Source organism: Panthera tigris, chromosome B2, assembly GCF_018350195.1.
Source record: "Panthera tigris isolate Pti1 chromosome B2, P.tigris_Pti1_mat1.1, whole genome shotgun sequence".
Classification (NCBI taxonomy): domain Eukaryota; kingdom Metazoa; phylum Chordata; class Mammalia; order Carnivora; family Felidae; genus Panthera; species Panthera tigris.
This window is the reverse complement of record NC_056664.1, coordinates 34,595,594-34,623,481: the sequence shown is the minus strand read 5'-3', so window position 1 is coordinate 34,623,481 and position 27,888 is coordinate 34,595,594. Positions and strand designations below refer to the sequence as shown.

The 27,888-nt window shown below is 48.7% G+C and overlaps 1 protein-coding gene and 1 long non-coding RNA gene across 3 annotated transcripts in view; one reads left to right on the top strand and one right to left on the bottom strand.

Annotated features, from left to right (window-relative positions):
- The window catches only part of LOC122238613, a 55,659-nt gene extending 37,483 nt beyond the window's left edge, over positions 1 to 18,176 (top strand). The window contains exons 2-5 of one of the 2 annotated variants that reach the window (XR_006217610.1): positions 6,771 to 6,908; positions 7,347 to 7,627; positions 11,160 to 11,297; positions 17,913 to 18,176. This is a non-coding gene — a long non-coding RNA (uncharacterized LOC122238613). Of the gene's footprint in view, positions 1 to 6,770; positions 6,909 to 7,346; positions 7,628 to 11,159; positions 11,298 to 17,907 lie in introns of both variants that reach the window. The other variant, XR_006217611.1, reaches the window with a different exon arrangement.
- Positions 18,177 to 18,268: 92 nt separating this feature from the next.
- Positions 18,269 to 26,747, bottom strand: MAPK13 (mitogen-activated protein kinase 13). The gene is made up of 12 exons (XM_042986214.1): positions 26,542 to 26,747; positions 25,571 to 25,700; positions 24,524 to 24,582; positions 21,519 to 21,627; positions 21,294 to 21,323; positions 20,855 to 20,902; positions 20,624 to 20,738; positions 20,409 to 20,480; positions 19,533 to 19,612; positions 19,188 to 19,266; positions 18,901 to 19,077; positions 18,269 to 18,610 (listed from the first exon to the last, which is right to left on the bottom strand). Exons 1-12 carry the CDS (start codon positions 26,658 to 26,660, stop codon positions 18,528 to 18,530), a joined length of 1,101 nt encoding a protein of 366 aa, XP_042842148.1. The 5' UTR covers positions 26,661 to 26,747; the 3' UTR covers positions 18,269 to 18,527.
- Positions 26,748 to 27,888: the final 1,141 nt, after the last annotated feature.

Sequence of the window (27,888 nt, the reverse complement as noted above, 5' to 3'; positions counted from 1 at the left end):
GCTTAATCAGGGGCACTGGGATGGCTCAGTCAATTTAGAAGCTGATTCTTGATTTTAGCTAAGGTTATAATCTCGCGGTTTGTGAGTTGGAGCCCTGAACTGGGCTCTGCACTGAAAGCATCAGGCCTGCTTGGGATTCTCTGTTTCCCTCTCTCTCTCTCTGCCCCTGCCACGGACGTTCGCCTGTGCTCTCTCTCTCCCTCTAAAATAAATGAACATTAAAAAAATAATTAATGAAAAATTAAAAAAAAGAAAAAGAAGCATGCTTAATCAGAACTGGCAGTCATTTATAAAACCACTTACCGACCAAGTCTCTGAAACACATTTCCTCTTATTGTTTCTGAATGAAAAATAAAGGTATGATTGTTAGAACCTTTAGGAATTCAAATTACTCAGTTACCAAAAAGGCAAATAAGAAGAAATGAGTTAGGTTTTCTTTTCTGATATAAGAGATATTGTCAGTTTAAATTCTGTAACTGAAACCTTTTCTTACAGGCATTTTCTTGCTAAAGCTGCAAGGAAGATCAATAAAGAAGGCTGTTAATTAACAAGGGGGCACTGCGTTTAAATTTAGATCAAACAGGCTGGAATTACAAAGTTTGGGAAATGTTTGTTCTTTTATCTCCTGAGGCAGGTTCTGGAAACTAGCAAATGCAACCCCCTTATCATTTGCTTTCCTCCCTTTTTTGACCTCTGTGGCAATGTTTTGAGGATTTAAAGAGTGGAATGATGGTTTCCAAAACTCAAAGAACACAGCTGTGAGACCAGAGACACTAGAAAACTGAAAAAATACTGAGCCTTGGGGCACCTGGATGGCTTAGTCAGTTGAAGCATCCAACTCTTGATCTTGGCTCAGGTCATGATCTCATGGTCTTGAGATCAAGCCCCACATCAAGCTGTGTGCTGATCACACGGAGTTGCTTGGGATTCTCTCTCTCTCTCTCTCTCTCTCTCTCGCCCCCTCTCTCTTTGCTCTCTCTGTCAAAATAAATAAATATAAACTTAAAAAATAGTTGACTTGGGAGATGATTACCCACTAGGGAAGAAAACTGGTACCTGAGAAATGAGAGATTCAGAAATATGACTGCTAAAATAGGAACAACTAGAAGGAAGAGCTCAGAAATTTCTGAGTCAAAAACAAAAGTAAATTATACTGTGAAGAATGAAAAGCCAAACATTTTAAATCAGATACGTGTGTAATATAGGAGAACATCTAGATGACCTTGGGTTTGGCAATGAGTTTTTAGATACAGCACATAGAGTGTGATCCATGGGAAAAGAGATAGGTAAGTTGGGCTACATTAAAATTAAAAACTTCTGCTCCACGTGGAGCCTGCTTAGGAATCTCTGTCTCCCTTTGCTCCTCTCCCCTGCCCACATGCACACACTCTCCCAAATTAAAAAAAAAAAAAAAAAGCATCTGAATTTCAGATGAATGCAACTTCTTCAGTTGAATGCAACTGAAGAACATGAAGAGTGAATCCTAACGTAAACTATGGGCTTTGGTTAATAAGAGTATATCAATATTGGCTCATTGATTGTAACAAATATACTAAAAGATGTCAATAATAGGGGAAACTTTGTGGGGAGGGAGAGAGGGAATATGTGGAACCCTCTGTACTTTCAGCTCAACTCTGCTATAAACCTAAAACTGCTCTAAAATATTAAGTCTATTTTCAAGAATCATTAGCACATGTTCTTTGACACAATGCAGCTGAGTTAGAAATGCATAGGGGTGCCTGGGTGGCTCAGTCAGTTGAGAGTCCAACTCTTGATTTTGGTTCATGATCCCAGGGTTGTGGGATCAAGCCCCATGTCAGGCTTTGTGCTGGGCATAGAGCCTGCTTAGGATTCTGTCTCTTTCCCTCTGCCCTTCTCCACCCCTTGTACTCTCTCTCTCTAACAACAACAAAAATTAGAAATGCCTGACAGAAGGATACATTTTAAATGTCAGATGTTTGGAATGTAAAAACTTATTATAACTAGCCCCAAAAGAAATCATAGTGAAGATTGAAAAAAAATTTAATAATAATAATCAAGATATCATGTGTCAAATCTTATGGGATACAGCTGAGAAGTGAATTCATGGCCTTAAATATGTATATTAGCAAAGGAGAAAAATTGAAAATTAATGAGCTAAGCACCCAATTTAAGAAGTTGGAAGAGAACAATAAAATAAACCTAAAAAAAGAATGAAAGCTAAGAATAGCAATGAACTTTTTAAAAAGAAAACACAAAATAAATATATAGCAGATCAACAAAGCCAAAAGTTGATTTCACAAAAAGAAAGACTAGTAAAGTAAAAAAGCTCTGGCAAAATTGAGAGAGTGAGCAACAGAAAATGCCAAGAGCAATATTAAGAAAGAAAAGAGATACATAACTACAGATAGAGCAGAGATTTTTTAAATCCTAAGAGAATACTATGAAAATATTTATGCTGATATATTAAAATCTTAGATTATATATAATACATATATAGCTTCTTATAAAATACATAGTATAATTTCCTACAGAATTGCAATTTACCAAAACTAATTGACAAACACTATCCATTTGTTGCCTCTTCGACAACCATATTTGTGTGCACACACACATGCACGCATGCATGCACAGAACTCCAATTTATTTACATAGCAGGTAAAGATTCCTTGATCTCAGAAAAGATCAGTCCCAACGCCAACTGCTGTCCCAAATGAAAAGACAACGTTTCTCAGCCTGTCCCTGTTTGGATCCACACGGTGCCTAGAGGTGCTGTACTCAATTTGAGAACGCAAAGTGACAAGCCAGCAGCTGAAGATAAGGAAGTGAGGACGTGGAAGGAGACTGTGTCCTTGAGTATCTACACCAGCCTGCAAATACCTCCTCTGCGCTCTGGTTGTGCGAGGCAGAAGGATGAGAGGGACTTGTTACTTAGGCCACTGTTAGGTTGTGGGTTGCTTACTGCCAAAAGCATCTGTAACGCTATGACACAACACAAACCAGAAAATCTGAATGAACCTATAACCAAGAAAATCAAATCAGTTGTTAAATATTTACACACACCCAGTAGGCCCAAACGGTTTAATAATCATTTCTTCCAGACATTTAAAGAACATATCCATCTTTCCTTCCTTCCTTCCTTCCTTCCTTCCTTCTTCCTCTTTCTTTTTTCTTTCTTTCTTTCTTTCTTTCTTTCTTTCTTTCTTTCTTTCTCTTTCTTTCTTTCTTTCTTTCTTCCTCTCTTTCATAACCTCTACCCTCAATGTGGGGCTCAAACTTATGACCCTAAGACAGAGAGTCACATGCTCTACCTTCTGAGCCAGCCAGGTGCCCCTCATTTTATTCTAATACAGATATATAACCCTTCCAGAGAGAGAGAGAGAACTCTCAAAGTCATTTTATAGATTAAAATAACTTTATCATTAATCAAATGAAGCTAGTGGGGGAGAGGAAGATGGCACACCAATTTCACTAATAAACATAGTACATGTGTGTGTATGTGTTATGACCAAGAAGAATTTATCATGGGAATCTGAAGATAGGTTAATCTTGGAAAATCTGTTAATATATTTAACATATTAACAGATTTAAAGGGGGAAAAAACCATAATTTTTATAGAAGAAGGATTCAATACCGTTTAACATAGGTCAGCTTCCTTAACCTGATAAAGTGTATGTACCAAAAATCAGTAAATATTCATACATTTTTTTTTTTTTTTGGCAGCAGGCAGAAGTTTAATCAGAATATAAGATTAGAAAGGAAGAATAGTAAGAAAGCTCTTTTTTCAGAGAGGGGACATCCAAAAACAAATGCCTGAGGACTATATGCCAGGGTCTTTGTTTTATACGGTTCTGTCAGCCCTTCCCCCTTGTCCCTTCTCGGGGGCTTATTGGCTTGATGGTTCTAGGTGCTGGGTTGTCCATTCCTGATTGGCTCATTTCCATTGTATGAGGGGTGATCTATGGCCATACCTAGGTCTTTTGTCAAATTCTTGAGGGGGAGTAGATGGGGTTTGTTAAGTTCTTAAGAGGAACCTTATGCCTAAGGGGGCTTGCTCTGGTCAGACACTCCCAGCATGGTTCCAAAATAGGTGTTTTTCCCACCTGGGGACCTCAGGCCCTGATCTTTCCCTCTCTGCCTAGGGAAACCTATCTTCCCCTATCACATTGCCCCCTCTGAACTCGTGACTCCTAACTGCCGAGGAAACGTTCGTACTTAACCACAACATTAAGTATTTTTGAAGTGCCTCCTTTGTGTTTTTTTTAGTTTATTTATTTATTTTGAGAGAGAGAGTGTGTGCACATGAGTGTGCCAGTGGGGAGGGGCAGAGAGAGAGGGAGAGAGAGAATCCCAGCAGGCTCTGCGCTGACAGTGCAGACCCCAACTCAGGGCTCAAACCCACAAACCCATGAGATCACGACCTGGGCCGAAACCAAGAGTCAGACGCTTAACTGACTGAGCCACCCAGCCGCCCCTGAAGTGCTTCCTTTAAAACAAGGCAAGGTTGCCTGCTATCTCCGCTTCCACTTAGCCTCATATGAGGCTGTTTGAATTGATGTGTAGGGAAGGAGGCAAGGCAAACCAGTGGTCCTGGTAGGGTAAGTGGGATAAAAGCAGTCTGAGTTGTGTGTTTGCTTCCCAGTTGTCTTAGGACAATTGCCAATCATAAGACAACTGGAGGTAATTGCTCAGTTGGTATAATTTTTTAAAAATTCAAGTTCACTCTTCTTTCATGTTCAATATTCTATTAAGTATTTAGTAAACTGTTCACTAAACAGTCTATTTAGTAAACTGTTCACTTCGGGTACTAAGCTTTTTAATTCTGGAATTGCCATTTGGTTCTTTCTTAGTTTTTCATTCTCTGTTGAATCTGCCCATCTGTTCATTCATTATGATTATATTTTTTAAGCCACTTTGAAATCTTCACCTACTAATTAAATAATCTGAGTTATCTGAGGATGGTTTCTTTACTTTTAAAAATTTTTTAATGTTTATTTTTGAGAGAGAGAAAGAGAGAGCGGTTGGGGGAGGGCTGTGAGAGGGGGGCAGAGGATCTGAAGTGGGCTGTGTCACTGACAACAGCAAGCCTGATGTGGGGCTCGAACCCACAAATGGTGTGAACATGAGTTAGATGCTTAACCTACGGAATCACCCCGGTGCCCCTTTGAGGTGTGGTTTCTATTGACCAGTTTCTGTGGCATTCACATTTCCCTGCCTATTTGCAAGTTTAGTGGAGTTTTTAAAAAAATCTTTTAATACTGGGCATTGTAAATGAGACATTGTAGAAAATCAAGATTCTAATATCTTCCTCTGGAGAGTGTTTATTTTTAGTAGGCAGTTAACTTGATAGGCATATAATTCCAAATTCTGTGTTCTCTGAGATGGGCAGCACCGAAATTTCTACCTTGTTTGTTCAACTTCCAGTTATTTATTTACTTTTTTTTTTTTTCTAGTTGTTTTCTGCTAGGGTCCTTAGAGTATCCCCTGCACGTGCACAGATCAGGCGTCAGCCAAGTGTTTGGCCAAGTTTTATGTGAACTTTTAAAAGGCCTCTATGAGGGACATCTGGCTGGCTCAGTAGGTAGAGCATGTGACTCTTGATCTGAGGGTCGTGAGTTCAAGCCCCACATTGGACCTACAGCTTACTTTAGATAAATAAAGAGAGAGGGAGAGATAATAGATAAATAGGAAGCCTCTGTGAATTCTTCCTTTCTTGGATTTCTCTTCCTTCCTATTCTCTGACTTGTCAAACAAGTAAGACTAGCAAATTTATGCTTGAATTCTGGCCATCACATGCTACATATTCTACACAGTGCCTTCAGGCAAAAATTTTTATAATCACAAATCTTACTCACTGCCCCTCCCTTCTACCAACGGTTGGCTCTCCACCAGTCTCTGCCTGTTTGTGTTCTCTCTAGTCCCTTCAAATTGTGTGTTTTAAAAAATTTTAGGGGCGCCTGGGTGGCTCAGTCGGTTGGGCGTCCGACTTCAGCTCAGGTCACGATCTCGTGGTCCGTGAGTTCGAGCCCCGCGTCGGGCTCTGGGCTGATGGCTCAGAGCCTGGAGCCTGCTTCCGATTCTGTGTCTCCCTCTCTCTCTGCCCCTCCCCCGTTCATGCTCTGTCTCTGTCTCAAAAATAAATAAAACGTTAAAAAAATTTTTTTTTTAAATTTTGTCCAGAGTCTATCATTATTAAAATACAATACAGGCTACTTGACCACTATTGAGAAAAAAACAAAAAACCTTCAACTTTTGTAAAACACTCAAGGAAAGGGGTGCCTGGGTGGCTCAGTCGGTTGAGCATCCGACTTTGGCTCAGGTCATGGTTTCATGGTTCCTGAGTTTGAGCCCTGTGTTGGGCTCACTGCTGTCAGTGCGGATCCTCTGTCCTGCCCTCCACCCCTCCCCCACTCACTCTTTCAAAAATAAATAAAACACTTTGAAAAAAACCACTCAAGTGAAGATGTTGACTTGTCTGAAATTCACAGGGATGATAAAAAGTAGCAATATGCATCTAGTATTCACTGACATATTGATGGTGTTTAAAGCCATGAGAAGAGAAGGGACCACTAAAAGGTGAGCATAAACAGGAAAGGGACCAAGAATAGAAAGAGAGAGGTTTTGGGGTTTTGGGGTTTTTTGTTTGTTTGTTTGTTTGTTTGTTTGTTTTGCTTTTTTGTTTTTTATTAAATAGTTAATGTAATCCTCTTGAAATTAGCAGTAATTATAGATGCCATTTATTGAACCTGGCACTGAGGTGTTCCATGCATCTCACTGAATTCATCCAACAGTATCACAAGACAAACTGAGGCTGACAAGGGAAGTGCACGCAAAGAGGAACTTTAGGAAGAGATGAGCAGAAGGGAACATTAAGAATGGATGAGAACAGCAGAGTGAAGGAAACTGCTGAGGCGGAGCACAGTTTACAGGTAAAGGAAAGCCTTGGGGAAGTTTTTTAAACCCTCAGACACCCAGTTTCCACATGTGTGAAACGGGAATAATAATTACCTTGCAATTAGTGTGAAAATTAGAAATAATATGGGGATACCTGGGTGACTCAGTCAGTTAAACATCAGACTCTTGATTTCGACTCAGATCATGATCTCATGGTTTGTGAGATCGAGCCCCACATCAGGCTCTATACTGGCAGCGTGGAGCCTGCTTGGGATTCTCTCTCTCTCTCTCTCTCTCTCTCTCTCTGCCCCTCCCGCACTTGTGCTTTCTCTCTCTCTCAAAAGTACCCAAAACACTGCACCTAGAAAACATGCAATAATGGAATAGCTATAAGGCCTATGAATGTTATTTATTGTATTTAGCCCTATTCTGTCATCCAAATAGAATGAAGGTACCCCCCAAATCCTTACTAGGTGTGGGTGCACATAGGAGTGGAAAAGACTGAAGAGCAACAAGGGTGAAGGCGGACAGGAGAGGAAGGGCCTTCAGGGTGTGCATCCAACATGGACTTTGTGGCATGACCAGCATCCAAATGGAAGAAGTGAAAAATGTTTCCCAAGACCTCTAGGACCCCATTCGTTTGCATGATCAGTGAGTGGGCTCACCTCCTGGCTGTGGACAATATCTCCGGATCCTTTCAAGGATACGGGCTCAAGCCACATGAAAGGAAGAAAATCTACAAATCAAGTCAAAGGTAAAGCTTTTGCTATTTATTATTACTATTAATTATTTTATTTTATTATTTTATTTATTATGTGAAGTATAAAGCTACATCAATGAGTCCATGCTGATGTCGATAAATTGCTGAATAAGTCTCCCATACAGAAGAACTCCAAATAGGTTTTTTAGATACTCTCTCCTCAAGAAAGTGGAGCATAACTGCCCCTCCTGAAGCGTGGGCTGTACTTAGTGAGTTGCTTCCAAAAGGAATAGCATGAAAAGGGCGGGGATGTAACTTCACAGTAGAGAAATCTGGCAAACACAACCTCGGCTAGGCAATCAAGCTTGACATCAACAGTGATAAATCATATTGATAGTATGTGTGTTGATACAATGTAATAAGAACGGCATTTTACCCCCTTGGCCTTCATCCCCAAAACACATGAACCCCGGTAGGAGAACATTGACAAACCCCAACTGAGAGACATTTTACAAACTACCTGACCAGTGCACTTCCAAACTGTTCAAATCACTGAAAACAAGAGAAGTTTGAGAAACTGTCCCAGCCAAGAGGAGCTTCGGGAGACATGTGGCATCCTGGATGGGACTCTCGAACAGCAAAGGACATTAGGTAAAAACTAAGGAAACCTGAATGAAATATGGACTTTAGTTAATAATATATCAACATTGGGGGCACCTAGCTGGCTCGGTCAGTGGAGCATGTGACCCTTGATCTCTGGGTTGCAAGTGCGAGCCCCATGTTGGGTGTCGAGATTACTCAAAAAATAAAAATCTTAGGGGCACCTGGGTGGCTCAGTCGGTTAAGTGTCTGACTTCAGCTCAGGTCATAACCTCGTGGTTCATGGGTTCAAGCCCCGCATTAAGCTCTGTGGTGACAGCTCGGAGCCTGGAGCCTGCTTCAGATTCTATGTCTCCCTCTCTCTGCTCCTCCCCTGCTTGCACTCTGTCTCTCAAAAATAAACATTAAAAATTTAAAAAATCAAAAATAAAATAAAAACAAGAATAATATATCAATATCGCTTGATTGGTTATGACAAATGTACCATACTAACATAAGATAATAATAACAGGGAAAGTGGGATCCAGGTATATGGGAATTCTCTGTATCCTCTTTGCAGCTTTTTTGTAAATTTAAAACTGTTCTGTAATTAAAAGTTTATTTTATATTTATATATATATATATACATTAAAAATTTTTTTGTAATGTTTATTTTTGCGAGAGACAGAGACAGAGTGCAAGTGGAGGAGGACAGAGAGAGAGGCAGACACAGAATATGAAGCAGGCTCCAGGCTCTGAGCTGTCAGCACAAAGCCTGATGCAGGTCTTGAACTCATGAACAGCGAGATCATGATCTGAGCCGAACTTGGACACTCAACCAACTGAGCCACCCAGGCGCCCTATGTATACATACTTTTACAAGTAAAACACATATATAGATATAATACACACACACACACACACACACACACACAATTTTTTTTTTCCCCTTTCTCTCTTCTTTTTTTTTCAAGTACAGCTTGACACTGGACACAAAGAATGTTTTTTGGAATCATTTTATTCCTGACTCTGGAGGAGGTGGCTGAAGTCCTGGTTTCACTGTAAAAACACAGGAAACAGTGGGGGACAAGTGTGGACAAAGGCATGTGGATTCCTGGACAAGCAGAAGGGGGTGCCAATTAGTTGGAACAATGGAAAATGTCAGAGAGAGGCAGAGAGACCCATATCTCATCCCACCTACTTTTTAAAAAAATTATGTTTATTCATTTTTGAAAGACAGAGAGAGAGCACAAGCAGGGGTGGGGTGGAGAGAGAGGGGGACACAGAATCCGAAGCAGGCTCCAGGCTCTGAGCTGTCAGCACAGAGCCCGACGCAGGACCCAAACTCACGAACCGCGAGATCATGACCTGAGCCTAAGAAGGACACTCAACCGACTGTGCCACCCAGGCACCCCGAATCCCACCTACTTTTAAAAACTCATGCCTACTCTGAACCTAGTAGAAGAAGTAGTCCAATGCTGGGTAACACTAGCTTAAAAAATGAAAGGAAGGAAGGAAGGGAGGGAGGGAGGGAGGGAGGAGAAGAAAAATAGAGAAAAAGAAGAGGGAGAGAGAGAGAGAGAAAGAATTTCCTTTTTAAAAATAACTCTCATTTAAAACAACTTTCTGGAATGTTAGCAGTATTTCACAATGCAGACATCTCAGTTTGGCAGCTTGATTGATTTCCTGATTTCCAGGAAAACTGAGCTGTCATCTGGTCCCTACTAGGCTGCGTACCCTCATGAATATGCAGTTCTTACAAAATGTGAAATGGTTGCTGAAGAAGAGAAACTTAATTCTTTCTGACATATCGCTCCAAGCCCTCCACTGTCTCAAAGAGAAAGAAAACCAGTGGAAAAACTTTCCTCCTTTCCACATAAAGGAGAGGGTGAAGAATTCCTGACGATCCGTTTCCCTGGGCGTCTTCCCACGCACCAGAGGTTCTGGACCCCTCTGTTGGGTGATGAGTCAGAGGAGAACAGTGCACCTGCACGGTTTTGTGTGATACCTACTCAACCGAAAGCCAGAGAGCAGCAGCCATGGCTTCTGTTCCCTGGAAGCCCGAGAGCACTGACTGCCACCCTCAGCATGTGTTTCGAGCGCCTCCTGGTACAACCATAACAACGGTGGAAAAGACTAACATTTACTGTGCACTCTGTATGCACTCACCCCTCACCAGTCCTGCACGGTGCGCTCTTCTATTATTCCATTTCAGACGAAGAAACACAAGGCTCAGAGAAGTATCCTGCCCCACACACCTGGTATGATGGTTAATTTTATGGGTCAACTTGGCTAGGCGATGTGCTCAGTTATTTGGTTAAACACGAGTCTAGATGACGCTGTGAAGAATTTTTATTTTTTTTATTAAATTTTTACTTATTTATTTGTTTTTTAAGTAATCTCTACACCCAATGTGGGGCTTGAACCCACAACCCCGAGATCAAGAGTCACATACTCCATCAACTGAGCCAGCTAGGCACTCCCGCTTCGACGGATTTTTGAATATGAATAACATTTACAATCAGTGGACTTAAACATTTTTTTAATGTTTATTTTTGAGAGAGAGAGAGAGAGACAGAGTGCAAGCGGGGGAGGGGCAGAGAGAGAGGGAGGCACAGAATGTGAAGCAGGCTCCAGACTCTGAGGTGTCAGCACAGAGCCCGGTATGGGGCTTGAACCCTTGAACCATGGGTTCATGTCCTGAGCCAAAGTCAGACGCTTAACCGACTGAGCCACCCAGGCTCCCCAACAACCAGTGACTTTAAATAAAAGCAGATTACCTCCCATAACGTGGGTGGACCTCATCCAAACAGTTGAAGGTCATCAGAGCAAAAGCCGAGGTTTCCCGAAGAAAAAGGAATTTGGCCTCATGACTGTAATATAAAACTCCTGCCTGAATTTCTAGCTTGCCAGCCTGCCCTACAGATTTCAAACTTGCCAACACCACCCCCTCCCCGGAGAGGTGAGCCAGTTCTTTAAATTCCACTCTTTTTCTCTTAACCCCAAGGCTTTTTGTCTGCAAAGCCCCTGTTCTGCCCTCCACACAATGCAGCCTCCCAGACCCCAGAGTCATCATATAAGCCAAGAGTGACCGGGACGTAGTCTCTTGAGGACCTACTGAAGGAGGATTTGATGTGGAGACCAGGTGAGTGAAGAAAAGTGCTGTTTCTTTCTTTCTTTTTTTTTTCTTTAATTATAGTGTCGTAATTTTATTTTTTAAGTTTATTTACTTTGAGAGAGTGCCTGCATGTGCACACACACATATGCTCAGGGGAGGGGGAGAGAGAGAGAGAATCCCAAGCAGAGCTCGACACAGGGCTCAATCTCATTGAACTGAGATCACTTGATCGCTTGATCAAGTCAAGAGTTGGATGCTTAACTGACTGAGTCACCCAGGCACCCCGGAAGTGCTGCTTCTGAGAAGGAGGAAGGGAAGATGACAGGAAGATGGGGTGAGCAAGGAGAAAAGAGGATGTGGTAGAAAAAAATCACACTTAATGTTCAGTGAGCGCTTCTTATGTGTCAGACACTGTCTTGAATGCTTTCCTTCTATTAATTTCATTTTTGGGGTATGGAAACAGATGCCCAAGATCACACGGCTGGTTAATGGCAGGCAGCGCACGTCCAGAGCCCAAAACTTAACCGGTGTTGTGCACAGGGAAAGAACGGGGATAGAAAGAGGCACCGCTCTTCTGATGGGGGCTAAAAAAGAAGAGGCCGGACGAAGTTAGAGCTTCTAAAGCCAAGGCCCTGTTCTATTGGGCTGGGCTCCTCCTCAGAATTACACAAAAGTTCTGGGATCTTCTGGACCCCACGACACAAAGAAAACGTCTCTGATAATCCTTCTGTGCCTAAAACCACTGTGCTGGTGCACGAGTTAAGAATGTGTGACCTACACGTAGGAGAATCTCTGAGTGATGGTGCCTTCGGCTACAAAGTTATGTAGTTATTTCATATAATAAGAAGCCTGGAGGCAGGCAGTCCCTGGAGTGGTGTCATCAGCTTCCTGATGTCTCCAAGAAATCGGGACCTTGGCATCCTTACATTTTATCATCCTCAGTGTATGGACTTTTTAGCCTTGGGCTTGTTTCCTCGTGGTTACAGAATGGCTGCCAGAGCTGCAGAGCTCACAAAACCATCTTCAGGGCAGATGGCAGGTACACACCACCTAGATCTCCTTCCCAGACTTCCCCTAAGTCCTCTTGGGCAGAACTGAGTCCTAAGCCCACAAGCAGCAGAGAGAATTAGCTCCTTTGGTGTAGAACAATCATGGGTCACCATCTGGGGCTGGGGGAGAGGCCCACGTTTCTGTGCAGGTTGCAGCCTGAACAAAATGTGGGTTCTTGAAAGAAGAAGGGAGGGTGGCTGATGGATAGGAAACCAACTGTGTCTGTCACAGAAGCCCCCTGTCCCAGTCCACAGGGCTCTTTCAGGTCCATGGTTCTGATGCCACAGGACACACTTGTCACACAGGAATTTCAGCCAAGATTAGGAGCCCTGGGCTCCCAAGCATACTCAGCAGCCTCCTCTTGAGTTTTGCAAGGGTGTTGACAGGGAGCTGGTCACAGTCTCAAAAGAATATGGGGACCAACAGGCCCACTACTTCTCATACCTACTCACCTCCCAACCTGTTCTCTTCCCAGAATCCTAGCAAAATATTCTCAAAGATGAGACCTTGGGGATAACAGAGAAATAAATGCCTTTCTCACAGCTTCCTCTGTCGGCCAGTTAACACAAACCCATCTCTAGGCTTGGCTGTCTTCATGCCTGTGGTGGTTGGGGGGACAGGGACAGTAATGCAGTTCTCAATCAATCACCACACCACTGTCACAGTGGAAAGAACAGTATATGGTAGGTAGGAGGCCTGGGCCCCATCTCTACTCTGGAACCCAATGTCTTCATCACTAAAATTGTTTAGAGGAAATGCGGTAAAGTTGGGATGGGAGAATTCCATGCAGTTTGCAAACTAGTTATGGAGGCCTCGGCAAATTCCCGAGCAAAATGCCCCAGTCAGACCTTTCCTACTGGACTGTGAGGTTAGGAGACACAGAGAAATGGGGAGGGGGGTGTAATATGTGTTGTAGGCTTCCAGGTGCAGATGTGAAAGTTTCCAATCCAGCTCTGTGATTACACAAGACAGAGGACGGGGTGAGAGGGAGGGGGTGCGGGTGGTGGTGGGGCTGGGGGATCAGTTAAGAAATAGCAGAGGTTGGGGCGCCTGGGTGGCTCAGTGGGTTAAGTGTCTGACTTCAGCTTAGGTCATGATCTTACAGTTTGGTTTGTGAGTTTGAGCCCCACATCAGACTCTTTGCTGCCAGCACAGAGCCTGCTTCAGATCCCTGTCCCTTCTCTCTGTCCCTCCCCTGCTCACTCTCTCTCTCTCTCTCTCTCAAAAATAAACACTAAAAGAAATAGCAGAGGATATGTAAAGTCACATTTTAGGGGTACCTGGGTGGCTCAGTTGGTTATGCATCTGACTGCAGCTCAGGGCAGGATCTCACGATCCGTGAGTTCGAGCCCCACATGGGGCTCTGTGCTGACAGCTCAGAGTCTGGAGCCTGCTTCACATTCTGTGTCTCCCTCTCTCTCTGCCCCTCCCCTGCCCTCTCTCTCTCTCTCTCCCTCAAAACTAAATACACATCGGGGGTGCCTGGGTGACTCAGTCAGCTAAGCGTCTGACTTCAGCTCAGGTCATGGTCTCACAGTTCGTGAGTTTGAGCCGCGCATCGGACTCTGTGCTGACAGCTCAGCCTGGAGCCTGCTTTCCGATTCTGTTGTCTCCCTCTCTTTCTGCCCCTCCCCCATTCATGCTCTGTCTCTCTCCATCTCAAAAATAAACATTAAAATTTTTTTTAAAAAAGTCACATTTTAGTTTCTATAACAAGGGTTCTTCACTGGGTCCACCAATCACAGACTGCACCCTGTAAGTCAGACTCCGTGAACTTGGGTTGAAAAATATTACGATTTTCCGGCCACTTGCTGCCATGTCCTCGGTTCTAAACAGAGGCTGCAGACTAAGGTCATATGAGCAGCATCGATAGAAAGCACAGAGCTTTTCATTTCCCTCTACAGTTGCTGCAGTTATCTTGAAACATCGTTCATGCTCATTTCTACTTCAGATTTGTGGTTTATCAGGCTCACGGCTAGATCTTGTTATCTAATGCATTAATAAAGAAACCCATGAATTACAACATCACACATTTAAATGTTTTCACAACTGTATTTCAACATAACTGGCTTCTGCTGTAATCCTGTGTGTTTCAATTTATGTTTATGAAAATATTGTTTTGAGAAGGGATCCAAGGCACAGAAAATGGTTAAGAGCCCCCCACCCAGAGGTGCCTTGTTGTCACTGGCCCAGAGCGAGGGCAGAGGTTCCACATCTGCAGGTGGGATTAGATGAGAATTCCCAGGAAATCTCCGGGCAGGGGACCAGGGGTGAGGCCTCCATGGTGACATCTCACTGAGATCTTCGATTTGGTTGAACGGTGTCTGGTCTCTGCTGCCCGTTGTGAAAAGGGAGAAAGTCACTAGCTTCTTACCTTAAATCACAGGAGGATTTAGGGAGGATCACAGAGCCCCGAGCTCACTGTGGATTAGAGGGAGGGGGCACCCCAGCACTAGTGCTTAGGGAATTGTTTCAACTGAATTTAACAACACAAAAGCCTAGAGTGGGGAGAAGAGGTGGGAAGACATTCCTCCCTCCTCAGAAGTGAGTTTCCCACACCCTGGTAGGGAACCAAAGCTATCTCTCTGTGCCAGGGGAAAGCTGATCCCTTCCCCTTTCAAACAAGCCTGTGGCCCCTCAGGCACTGGGTCATTCACGCACCGGGCTCTTCCCGGCAGGGACAGTTCCAGCCTCCCATCAGCTGCCCCTCACTGGGAACAGCGCCACCCCTAACACACCAGGCAAGCCCTGGCCTGGGTGACACTGGTGGCCGGGCCCCGGCTGTAGGCCCCAGTGGCCTTGGGAGAAGAGCTGCACATTGTACAAGGACACCCTTCCTTTCACAGAGGAGGAGATCCAGCGTGCTGTCACTGAACTGTCTCCAGTCCCTGAGTTTGGCTTCCCTATCTCTGTCAGGAAATTTCAAGCTTCCCTGCCTATCGCAGGCAAAAACAACCTTGTCCACCAACAGGAGGGACACAGAGACTCGTCAGAGGTCCTGCAGGCCGATTCTGAGAGTAGCTGAGCCCAGTCCCCCAGCCAGCCTATAATTGGACTCGTTTCCTGTCCCTCCAGCCATGTGCCCGACGGGCGAGGCCAGAATCCATGAACCCCTTCCCACTGCCCGGCACTGTCACCTCCCTTTGGAGAAACTTCCCGGGTTTGAGAGGATTGTAGGGAAGGGGTTGAAGTGACACACAGAAGTTTACTTCTGGGATGGGGAGGGACTGGAGGGACACTGGGATGATGGGCAGAGGCCTGGGAGTTTGAAAGCCTAGAAATTTTCGGGGGAGCAACTCTAAGATGCAGGCCAGGGCCACCTGCTTCTGCTTCCTGCTTTGTTCTCTGCCCTTGATACTATGCAGTCTGGTGGGGGCAGAGACATGATCGGCAGGACCCTGGGACGACATCTGCCCATTCACAGATAAGCTGTCCCAAGCAGGGCTCACAGTGTGCTATGGGGAGGGGAGGCAGAACCACACGGACTGTAACAGACTGTAGCTACTGCCCACAGAGGGCCTGGGGCAGAGGGAGGAAAACACCCATTCTCTTAGGGAGGATTATGGAGAACTTCTTCTCCCATCCAAGTACTAACCAGGCCCGACCCTGCTTAGCTTCCGAGATCAGATGAGATCCGGCGCGTTCAGGGTGGTATGGCCGTCGATGGAGAACTTTCTTCTCGATGGCGGCCTGAGGCAGAGTCTCGAAGGCTAAGGAGGATTTTCCTAAGTGAGGAGGGGGGTGAAGGACCTCCTAGGCAGAGGCTCTGAAAGAAGCTCCAGGCCCACCTGGGGAGCAGTCCTGGGACTCGTGCCCTGAGCTTCACTGTGCAAATGGGGGCTGTGTGTGTGATGGCTCTCAGGAGATGGGGTCTTGTGGTTAAGGACGTTTGGCAAGTTCAGGGTTAATGTTGAGCAGACCTCTTTACTGACGGACTTGTCAGAACCTTTAACCTGTTCATGTGCAAAGTGAGCCCCGTGGTGTATCCCAGGACTGGTGGTCTGGCAAGTCACGTTGGGGGGAAGGAAAATAGGAGGCAGTAGGAGTACATGATGTTAGGTAGGATGCCAGGCCAAGGAGACTGGACTGTGTCCTTGGGACCAGTGAGGAGTCTCAGAAGGCTGAAAGATTTAACTGAGGGATTTTGACTCGGGGGACTTGGGGCAGTTTAGTAACCAGCAAGGTGAGGGCTGTGGCAGGACATGGCCAGCCCCTCTCTCCTTGACGGCAGGTTCACCCTGTGGGAGAGGAAGCAGAATCCATGGACATAGGCAGAGAAGTTCAGAGAGGCAGGCTAGAAGGTACAGAAGGCTGAGCCACCATTGAATCCAAGTGTGGGTTAAGTGTCTTGGGCCCAGTGGTCAAGGCTGCTCGGTTCAATTCCTGACATCCCTACTCCCTGGCTGTGGGTATCAGACCCTATCTCCCTGGGACCTCAAGCTTTTTTCTTCTCTTTTTTTAAAAGTAGACATGGTTTATTTAGAGCAATTTTAGGTTTGCAGAAAACTCATGCCAAAGTACAGAAAGTTCTATATACTCCCTCCCCAACACTCCTCCCGCCCCTGCCTCACAGTTACCCTATTATTAACAGGTTGCATTAGTGTGGTCCATTTGTTACAAGTGAGGAACCAATACTGATACATTATTATTAACTAAAGTCTATGGTTTACTTGAGGGTTCACCCTGTGGTATTCAGTTCTGCTGGTTTTCACTAATGCATGATGTGATGTGTCCACCATTATAGTCTCAGAACAGTTTCACCTCCCTAAAAGTGCCCCGAGCCTCAGTCTTCACTTCTGTAAAATGAGTGTGTGAAGCCCATGTAAGTCCTCCATTGCAGGTTGCTGATTTAGGCCTTGACAAATGGTACTGAACCCAATGAAATGTTTTTCTAAATAAGGTCTGGCGTCCATCAGAATCCCTGGGCATGGGTCAGGGAGGTCTTCATTAAATGTTCTCAGGTCTCAGCTTCAGACCTGCTAAATCAGAGTGTCTGGGGTAGGGCCCAGGAATCTGCATTTAACCCCAGGCCCCAGGGCTGGAACGACTAGGCCAGGCTCCTGGCTCCTTCCCTGCGCGTGGGAATTTGTTCTTGCCAAAGCTCTTCAAATGTAAACAGAAAAATCCCATCCACTGTCAGGTTAAAGCTCAGGAGAGATGTATCATTCCCGAGAGGAGGCCGGAGTGGAACAGTTTTCCAGAAAGCCCGGAAAAAGCCTGTTTCTGCCTGCCTTCTGCAGCTCCCAGTCAGCAAACCTGCTATTGTTTCGTATCTTGATTGCTTATCACTCACCCAAAATAACCTGCATGTAATGTCTCACCAGCTGCAGCTCTCTGCAACTCCCTTAATTTAGCAGCCAAACACGTCTGGCTCGGCAACAGAGCGCGGGGCCCAGGAAGGAGCCCCTCCCTCATGGCCATCGGTAGTGGGTCCAGTAGTGTCCTCCCCGAATCCATGTCCACCCAGAACCTCAGAATGTGACCTTATTTGAAAACAGGGTCTGGGTAGATGTAATTAGCAAGGACCGAGATGAGATCAGACAGGATTAGGGTGAGCCCTAAATTCAATCACTGGTGTTCTTATAAGAACAGGCGAGGCCAGACAGATACGCGGAGGGCAACAGGCCACGTGAAGACAGGGGCAGAGACTGGAGTGATGTAACTGCAAGCCAAGGAACACCGACGGTTCCAGAAGCCACCAGCAGCTGAAGAGAAGCAAGGGAGGATTCTGCTCTGAATCTTCAGAGGGAACATGGCCCCTCCGACACCTTGATTTCAGACTTCCTGCGAGCAGAGCTGTGAGGGCATAAAGTCCTGCTGTTTTAGGCCATCCGGTTTGTGGGGATTTGTCACAGCAGCCTTAGCGAACGAATAAGCCGTCACTGCCCAGACCCCCTGCCCTGGCTCAGTCCGCCCCTCAGCTCGAAAGAAGGACCCCACACATAGGCGATTCTCCAGACTGGCATTTTAATGTGGCTGGTTGTGATCAGAGCTGTTTTCTCCCAGCCAACATCCCTGAATTCTGCATGTACTAGGCCTGTTTCCTACCACAAGGACAAGGGCCCTGTGTCCTCCGCCTGGAAGGCTATAATCCAAGAAGAGCTGAAACTGTAGTAGTGACAAACAGACATCGGTCCCAGGGGCGGTGTCTGGCAGGTGGTGCCGGGTGGTGGTCCCTGGGCTCAGCTAAGGGTGAGGCTGGGCAGGTCACTGCAGCTTCATGCCACACCGGCGCCGTGAGTCCTTCCGGGCAATGGGGCTGAAGTTCACAATCTCCTTGTAGATGTGCTCTGAGAAACACAGGGTGGCCCGAGGTGTGAGGTGTGAGGTGTGGGGGGGGGGGGGGGGCGGGTGCCCAGAGCAAAAGAGAGGCCCCTCCCCGGATGTAACGTGGAGCAGAAGTCAGCTCAGGGAGTAAGAAATGCACACAGGAGACAATATCTGCTCAGAGAGAAGGAGGTGTTGACAGTGATCCAGGAGGGCGGTGGGGCCGCCAGAGGCCACGCATGGAAACCGTGGAGCCAAAGGAGAGAGAGGCTGCAGGCAGAGAGAGGACGAACCCGAGGCCCCCAGCTCTTACGCTTCCATTCATCCACTGTGAGTTTCTCATGTTCTAAGGAGTCATCAAATGGCTGCGGGGCCTCTGTCTCCTCCTCCGGGTCTCGGAAGGGTTCAAAGAAGGGGTGGGCGAGGGCCTGCGAGGCCGTCAGACGCTTGTCCACGTCCAGCTCCAACATCTTCTCTAGCAGGTCTGTGGCTGCAGCGACAGAACACTCATCTCACATCCCAGGCCTGGGAGAGCCCGCCCGCTGGGACAGACGTCAGAGGCCCGTCAGAGACCCGTGGAAGGCAGGGCCCAAGACTCACCCTGGGGGCTGGCCCGTGGGAAGAGCTGAGAGAAATCCTTCTTGGGGCTCTGTGGCAGGGACTGGATGTAGGATTTGGCCTGGAAGACAGAGAAGCACTGAGTAATCCCCATCTGTCAGCCCCTCGGGCTCAGGACTTGGGGTACAGAGCGGGGGGACCCCAGAAATGCCCTGGAACCGGGCTGAAGGCTCAGGTCAAAGCCCAAAGTGGGATGAAGGCAAGAGCATCTGCCAGGGCAAAAAGGAGGCAACGGGGGAGCCCTCCTTCCCAAAGGCCCACAGCCCACGTGACCCCTGGTTAGCCAAGTACACAGCCGAGGCCAGTCTAGACCCATTTGCCACTCACTGCTTTGTCATTCAACTTCTGCACAAACTCTGCACCCGGCACCCCGGTCACTTTCAGGATCTGGGACAGCTGGTCCAGGTCTTGGCAGTGGGTTAAGGCTCCGCCTCACTCGCTGCTGGTAGATCTGAGGCTGCCCTTCCCGCCGCCCTTCCGTCACTCCCACCCAGGCCCCGTGGCAACGAGCCAGGCTCCAGACGTGCCTTCCTTCCGGAGAGGACACAGGTCTCTGGAAGGCTTCCCACCCACCAGGCTGGGTTAAGAGTCCTTCGCCACAAATGTTCCTGGACACGACCCCTTTCCAGCTCCCATCCCGCCCAGCCACCTTCATCCCTCTCTTCATCACCGTCCCCCCTGCCGCACACTGAGTTCGGCAGTGCAGACTCCACATATTCTCCTCCTGCACAGCACACAGGGGCTCAATTAGTATGTGTGATGCCAAAGCATGATGTATTTTCTACATGGTGCCAGAATGACAGGTGGTGCTTTTCATCAGTTCCCTTACCTGCATTTTAAAATTGTTCTAGAGTCGGAGGGCACCCGGGTGGCTCAGTCAGTTAAGCATTTGACTCTTGATTTCAGCTCAGGTCATGATCTTGTGGTTCATGAGCTCAAGCCCTGCATCAGGCTCTGCACTGTCAGTGTAGACAGAGCCTGCTTGGGATTCTCTCTCTCTCTCTGTCTCCCTCTCTGCCCCTCCCCTGTTCTCTCTCTCTGAAAAATAAATAAATAAGCATTAAAAATAAAATAATACAGTTGTTCTAGAGTGAGCACGTACCACTTCTACAATAACAACAAAAAAAGAGGGATTAAAGTAATAAAGTGTCTGTTGAAGGAATGAATCCCTGGATGGAGGTGGGCTTTTCCAGCAAAGGATACAATCTTTCCCCTTGAACAGAGTTTTCCCGGTCAGCATCTCTGCCATGATACAGCCCACAGACCAGATGTCCACTGCGGAGGGAGGGAGGAAGCATCACCTGGACCAGCTGACCAGGACCTGGCAGTCAGTCGACCCAAAGGAACTACAACGGCCCTGGAGAAGCTTCCAGAGAAGATCCCCAGCCCCTGCCACCCCCGAGCAGCTGGCCACTGACCAGTCTGGTTGTAGTGCATCCAGCTGAGGATCACCTCAGGGGCCCGGTACCAGCGGGTCACCACATAGCCGGTCATCTCAGCATCTGCATGCCGGGCCAGCCCAAAATCCAAGATCTGTGACTCGCGGGACAGAGGAACAAAGAGTTGCTGCAGACAGTCCTGGAGCAGCTTTTGGGGGCTCCCAGGGGAGAGGGGCCCACCCCAACCCACCCCAGCCCACGCCCACTCACCTTCAGCTCACAGTCCTCGTTTACGGCCAGGTTGCCCGGCTTCAGGTCCTAGATGAGAGGAGAGAGGAAGCACTGGGCCGAGAGGCAGAGATGGGAGCCTGCCCCCCTCTCCCCTCTCTGGGTGTCAGTCTCCTCGTGTGGAAAATGACGGCTGCACCAGGTGTCCTCCTGGGCCCATCTAGCTCTAAGATACTCCTGATTCCTGGAGCCTGAAACAGTTCAAGGCTTGCTTCGTTTGCAGCACCCAGAAAGTTCCCCAGAACACAACGTTCTTCTGAGCAGGACTTCCTGGGCCAAGGCTGGGGGGGAAATATCCACACGCCAGGTTCCAGAGGACTCTCGCCTCCCCACTCCTTTCCTCCTCCCCGGCTGTGGAGAATCCTTCCATGGTGCGGAGGGTGGAGGGGCCTCTGAGGACCGGAGCGGAGAGAGCACTCACCCTGTGGACGACCCCAGCTGAGTGGATGTACTGTGTGAGAGAGAGGGAGAGAGTGCGAAGGGTGAGTCCGGCACCCGGCTTCCACACCAGGTGGTTCAGGCTGCCTCCAAACCTCCTCTTCCCTGTCACAGGGTGCTCTCCCAGCCCCCAAGTCCTGGTGTTCTCCAAACCTCAGGTGTCAACACCAAGGCGCCCCCCTCGGTCACCTTCCGGGCCCCCACGCACCTTAAGACCCTTGAGCATCTGATACACCAGGTACTGGATCTTGTCCTCACTGAACTCCATCCCCATGATCTTCTGCAGGTCTGTCTGCATGAAGGGCATCACCAGGTAGCTGCAAGGCATGAGAGCTTCTTGACAGTCCCCAGTCCCGCCCAGCCCCAGGCCTGAGATCACAGGAGGTGCAAAGGAGCTGGGGCAGAGCACAGGCCTTAGAGGTGGCCTCCGTGTGCAAGAACCAGCCCCCATCATAGCCAGCCGGACCTCCACACGGGCCTCCTGGCTTCTGGCCCCCAGCCTGGCCACGGTGGCCACCCAGCTGGCAGAGCTCAGGGTAAGCATTCTAGCTGGAGCGTGCTCAGGAAAACCAAATGGATCTGTGTGCCCTCGCCTTGGCCCCTTCCACGCCCCACAGAAAGCCACAGCTGTGACTTAGAAACATCTGCCAGAGTTCCCCTCTGCTTCTGTTTAAATACTTTTTCCCCCAGAGGGTCATGCCCAGCTGGGAGAACTCCACAAACAACCAAGGATGTGTGCCCTTCCAAGAAGGAAATAATAAAACATTTTATTTTTATTATTATAGAAGGGCAGAAGAAGGAAGAAGGAGTAGCTGAGCCATTGTACCCTCCTGTGGGATTGCAAAACAGGTCAAGGTCAGCAAAATATAGCTGTTGCTCAAGGTAGTAACAGCAACGTCCAGAACAAAATATGATTTAAAAAGGAATATCAAAGGGGTGCCTGGGTGGCTCAGTCAGTTAAGCATCCGACTCTTGATTTCTACTCAGGTCACGATCTCCCGATTTGTGAGATCGAGCCCTGCATCGGGTTCTGCGCTGACAGCACAGAGCCTACTTGGGATTCTCTTCCTCTGCTCCTCCCCAGCTTGCTCTCTCTCTCTCTCAAAATAAATAAATAAACTTAAAAACAATTTTTAAAAAGGAATATTAAAAAAAAAAAAAAAAGGATGTGATGAAGGCCATCTCTATGAGCCTGTGATTTTCTGAAACTTTCTTTTACCTGATCATCTGCCCTCCCCCATGAGGGACCCTGCTTCATGCACTGTCCCCTCCCTAGTGTTGTCTTTCACCTCTACATGGACCCTGGTGCTTTCTTCTCTGGTGACAAACTTGAAGTCTCACCATGCTAGAACCACCTTCCCTTGACTTGGTTCTTCAAATAACTACCCTTTCTCCCTCCTTCCCTCCCCAGCCAAACTTCTAGAAAGAGTGGTCCACACCTCTTGACCCGCTGCCTTAACTTCCAATCCCTTAACAATCTGGTGTCTGCTTCTGCCCCTCCGAAATGGCTCAGATCAAGATCACCAATGACCGCCCTCCTCCCCACACACACACCTGTGGCTCCCTTTCTTCCTGTTGGACCTCTTGCAGTCTGACACCTCCTCAAGATTCTCTGTTGATCTCTTAATCAACAGTATTATACCATGTTCTACCCTAGCCCAGACCTTCCTGGGCTCCAGATGTGTTTGCAACTGCTGATTAAACACTGGAACGTTCATAGGCTCCTCAAAAGTAGTGTCCAAAATGGAGTTCGTTCTTTCTCCCAACGTCTGTTCTTCCTCCACTTTGTATTTCAAGCAGGAGCCTGGCATCTTGACCTACACCCCCCTCTCCCAGCCACTGCGTCCCAACAGATAGGGCCTTTTGACAGGTCTCAGGTCTGCTCTTTGGCATCCCATCACCTCTGCCTTATTTAGATCAAGGTCTGGGTCTGGGACACTACTCTCCAGGCTCTCTCTCCTGCCACAGTGCACCCCAAAATCTTATCTGACCACATTACCCCAATGTTCAAATCCTCCCTGGACTTGAGGCTGCCTGTGGGATCAAGTGTGGACTCTTCCCTTGACCAAACCAGCCACTGGCCTTCACTAGCCACAGTGAACTTCTCAATATCGCCCCAACAGTCCAGTCTGTTGGGTTTCATGCACCATGGCCTTTGTCCATGCAGTTCCTTCTGCCCGGGATGCTTTTGGCACCTTTACTGCAGGCAAACATCTACTCACCCTTTGGGGTTGAGTTCGAGCTTCCTCTGTGAAGCCCCCTGAGGCAGCATACAGTCCCCAGCACTTGACCATACATAGAGCACCGACCACACTACTGTGAGTATTCATTTCAAGACTACACCCCCACCCTTCCTGGGGGGCTGGTCCACTTTAAATTCCCCACGTTAAGCCCAGCAGCTGGCTTCATTGGAAAAAAAACTCTATTCAGAATCACTGCATTAAATTTAAAACAAAGGCATCCTAACAAAAAGACCTTCAGCTGCATGTGAAATAGGGTCAGTTCAGGGAGCCTGGGTGGCCCAGTCGGTTGAGCATCTATCTGACTCTTGATTTCGGCTCAGGTCATGATCCCACAGTTCGTGAGTTTGAGCCCCGCGTGGGGCTCTACAAGGACAGCATGAAGCCTGCTTGGGATTCTCTCTCTCCTCTCTCTGCCCCTCCTCCTGCTTTTGTTCTCTCTCTCTCAAAAATAAATAAGTAAACTTAAAGGAAAAAAAGAAAGACTCCATCTTCCCAAAGGTTCCTACGTTTTAGACCAGGCACTGGTCTAAATTTTCTGGTTCTATGTGACTGTCAAACACCCCATCAGCCAGAGGCAGCCAAGCCTTCCCACTCCTCGCTCCATGCCCAGACCCACACCTGGGACCCCATAGAATGGGGAGGTAAGCCGGTGCAGATCCTGTGAGGACTGGCAATGAGGTCTTGGTGGTATTAAAGCGGGTAGTAAGCGAAGCCAACAAGCAGACAGCTCTGTGTCAGTCAAGGACCCCGCTAAGCCCCTCCCACCTCTTCCTGCCTGCCTTTCTTTCCACCCTTGGCTGGATCCAGACAGAATCCAGACAGAATCACGCATTAGTGGACGGCACAAAGGGACTAGCAGGACAGGAAGCCCCCCTACCCAGAAGAGAGAAATCTGGACTCTCCCCCAGCTTGCTCCCGAGGGGCAAGTAAGGCCTGCAGATGCCCCGGAACCCAGTGCAGCCCAACTCACAAGTCATGGAAGCCACGCAGGGAGGAGGCTGGGGTGAAGACATCCAGGAGCCCGATGACCTGGGGAGAAGGTTGTCAGTGAGGCTGGGCAGCCGCCACAGCCCTCTCTGCCCCCAGCCCCGGGGCCCCAGCCATGCCTATGACCACCGGCCCTTTCCTAATACACCGTCTCCAGCAGGAGGCAGGCTCCTGGCCTTCTCAGAAGCAGTAAAAAGGGCAGAAGAGGAATCCAGGAGCAAGATCACCTGTGGCTGGGGGCCATGGGGAGGGGCTGGCTGAAGAGCAACGGGGCTTAAAACGTGCCCAATGTTTTGAAATCATTATTTTAAATGTTCACCCTCCAACCTAGGTATCCTGTTCCAAAGCCCAGTTGCTAGGCCCAGAGCTGGGTGACCAGCTTTCCCAGCTGCTTCTGTCAGACAAGATGCTCTCATAATTCTGCACTGAGGCCCCAGAGCCTAGGTTCAAATCCCAGCTCTGTCACCGACTAACCATATGACCTCAGTCTTTGTGTGCCTCAGTTTCCTCTTCTGTACCTGGGAATAATAGTACTTAACTCTTGTAATACGTGAGGATTAACAAGTCAGTTTCTGCAAAGCTCCGAGAAGAGCACTTGGCACACAGTAGGTGCTCAACTGTCTGTGGTTATTGTTGTTATTATCAGGGCCACGTGTGCAAATACATTAACCAGGATGGGGGGCACCACAGCTCTGAGACCTCAGAACAAATGACAAAGCGCCTCTGTGCCCATGAAACAGTATGTTTGCACCTCCCAAAGCTCCTTTTGCTCCACTGCCAAAACTACCCTTTTCACCCTTCCTGGGAAGTAGGCAGGGCAGGTCCTGGCGCCTCGTTTTAATGAGGTGAGGAACAAGAGTGGGAGGGGCAGGAAGGAGAGTCCCCTTCTCCTGGCCCTGTCCTGAGCTCCCTGCACCCCTCAGGCCGGCGCCCTCCCCCCCTCATCCACACACACAGGGAGGGACCTGGTCAGGACCCCTCCCGGGCTCCCCCTCCCCTTCTCCGGAGCAGCCCCCAGGCCCAGCCCTACATTCTCATGCTGCATGTGCTTCAGCAGGCGCAGCTCTCGGTAGGCCCGCTTGGCAAAGATCTCCGACTGGAAGGGCCGGCTCAGCTTCTTGATGGCCACCTTCTCCCCTGACCGCTTGTCGATGGCGGAGCTGTAGGGCACAGACAGGTGAGCGGGCTGTGGCTTTCCTGCCCAGCAGCCCCCACTCCACATCCCGGGTGGAATCTCCCAGGTCACTCGGGAGAGTCCAGGCCATCCACCCCCCCCCCCAAAAAAAAATCCCTCCTGGCCAGGGGGCTAGGCTGGGAGGCACAGAGCCCCCCCCCCCCCCGGGGACATGGGGGAGCAGCCTCAGGTACAGTGACAGGTCAGGGGTATCAGAGGGGACCAGCAGTAACTGACAGGGGTGCACTGAGCCTGGCGATACACAAGTTAATGCCAACAGGATCCAGAACCCGGAGGGAAGCTCACTCTTTGCAACTTGGCAAGTCGCTTCTCCCTCTTTGGGCTTCAGTGCGCCCACTTGTAACATCAGGGATTCACCTGGATGAACTCCGGGGTCCCCTATAAGGTTCAAGTCCTGGAGAACCAGACCCAGTCCTAATTCAAGCCACAGAGACCCCGCAAAGTGAGAAAAGTGAGATGGCGCCTGTAGTGGCCTCAGGCCAGCCTCTGCCAGCCTGAGGCTTCTTGCTCATACTCCGCTGCCCAGTCGCCTCCTCCCAGCTCCAAGCGCTCAGCTCAGGAAGAGCCCCTGCGAGGGTCTTCCAAGCCCGCAGGGACTCTGGACCTTGGGGTCCTCGCTCAAGGCGGTTGGGCGAGCGGCCCCGAGGGCCCAGCGGCGGAGGGGACCCCCAAGGCGGGTCTGGGAAGGGGTGCACTGGCCCGGCTTGTCGGGAGGCTCCACCTGCGTCCCCGTGCCTATGCGCCCGCCGCGTGTCCGGCCCGACGCCCCGCGCCCCCCTGCGGCGCGCAGGCCCGGGGGGTCTCACCACACGGCGCCGTAGGCCCCGCTGCCTACGTGCGTCGGCGACACGTAGGTCTTGGGCAGCTCCCAGGCGGTCTTGTTGACGTCCTGCTTGTAGAAGCCCTTTTTCCGGGTGAAGCTCATCCCGGGCACCCAATCTCGGTGGCCCCGGCGCGGCGCCTGCGTTCGCGGCCCGCCGGGCTCCCGGCACCCGGCCCCCGCTCGCGGTCACGGCCCGGCCCGCCCCGCCGCCAGCTCCTCCCCCGCGCGAGGGCGGGCTGCCGGCTCGCCCAGGTGCGCGGTGCGCGGCCACGCCCGGGCTTGCCCGACAGCCCAGGCGGTGTGGGGACGCGGCGGGAGACCCAGCCAGGGCGGCAGGTGCGCTGCCCTGCAGGGGCGGCGGGGGGCGGTGCAGGGGCGGCGCTGGCGGCCTGGTGGACCCCAGGGCGTCCCGCGTAGGGCGGAGCGGGACACCACAGGGCCCCCTAGGTCCTTCCAGCCCGGGACTCGGCAGGAAGATCTGCCTGGGGCTGGTGAAGACAATTTTGGAAAAGCAAAACCACACCCCACAACTTTTTGATTGTGGAAAGTTTCAAAAATGCACGAAAGTAGAATAGCCCAGTGCTTTCTCACATTTGAACGTGCTCACGAATCCCTTGGGAATTTTATTTTATTAAAATACAGTTTCTGATTCAGTTGATCTGGGGTGGAGCCAAGATTCTGCATTTCTAACCGGCTCCCAGGCTCCGGGGCTCTCTGGACGGCACTTCGTCGGTGAGGTTCTAGTAAACCTGAATGACCCCAATCCTTCAGCTGCAACAATGATATCAACTCTTAGTCAATTTTGTTTTCCATCATTTTGAAGCAAAACTAGGCCTTATATAATTTCACCCATAAATATTTTTTGTATTTCTAAAAGATAAGAACTACTCTTTTAAAAAAAAAATGTTGTTATTTTTGAGAGAGAGAGACAGAGTGTGTGTGTGTGGGGGGGGGGGGGGAGCTCCAGAGAGAGAAGGAGACACAGAATCCAAATCAGGCTCTCAGCAGGCTCCCAGCTGTCAGCTCAGAGCCAGATGTGGGGCTCGAACCCACGAACCCTGAGATCAGGACCTGAGCTGAAGTCAGAGGCTTAACCATCTGAGCCACCACGTGCCCCTAAAAGTTCAGGACTACTCTTAAAACATAACCACAATATCATTTTTACACTTAAAATTAACAACGGGAATTCTGTAGCATCAACTATCCAGTCCAGGCTCAAATTTCCAGTTGGACAGTTTTTTGTGACTTCCTACTGCCCCATGAGGGCAATGATAAGCCAGGGCCTTCTGCCACCTGTGTCTGGTGGCTCATGAAGCCTGAAGAAGATTCT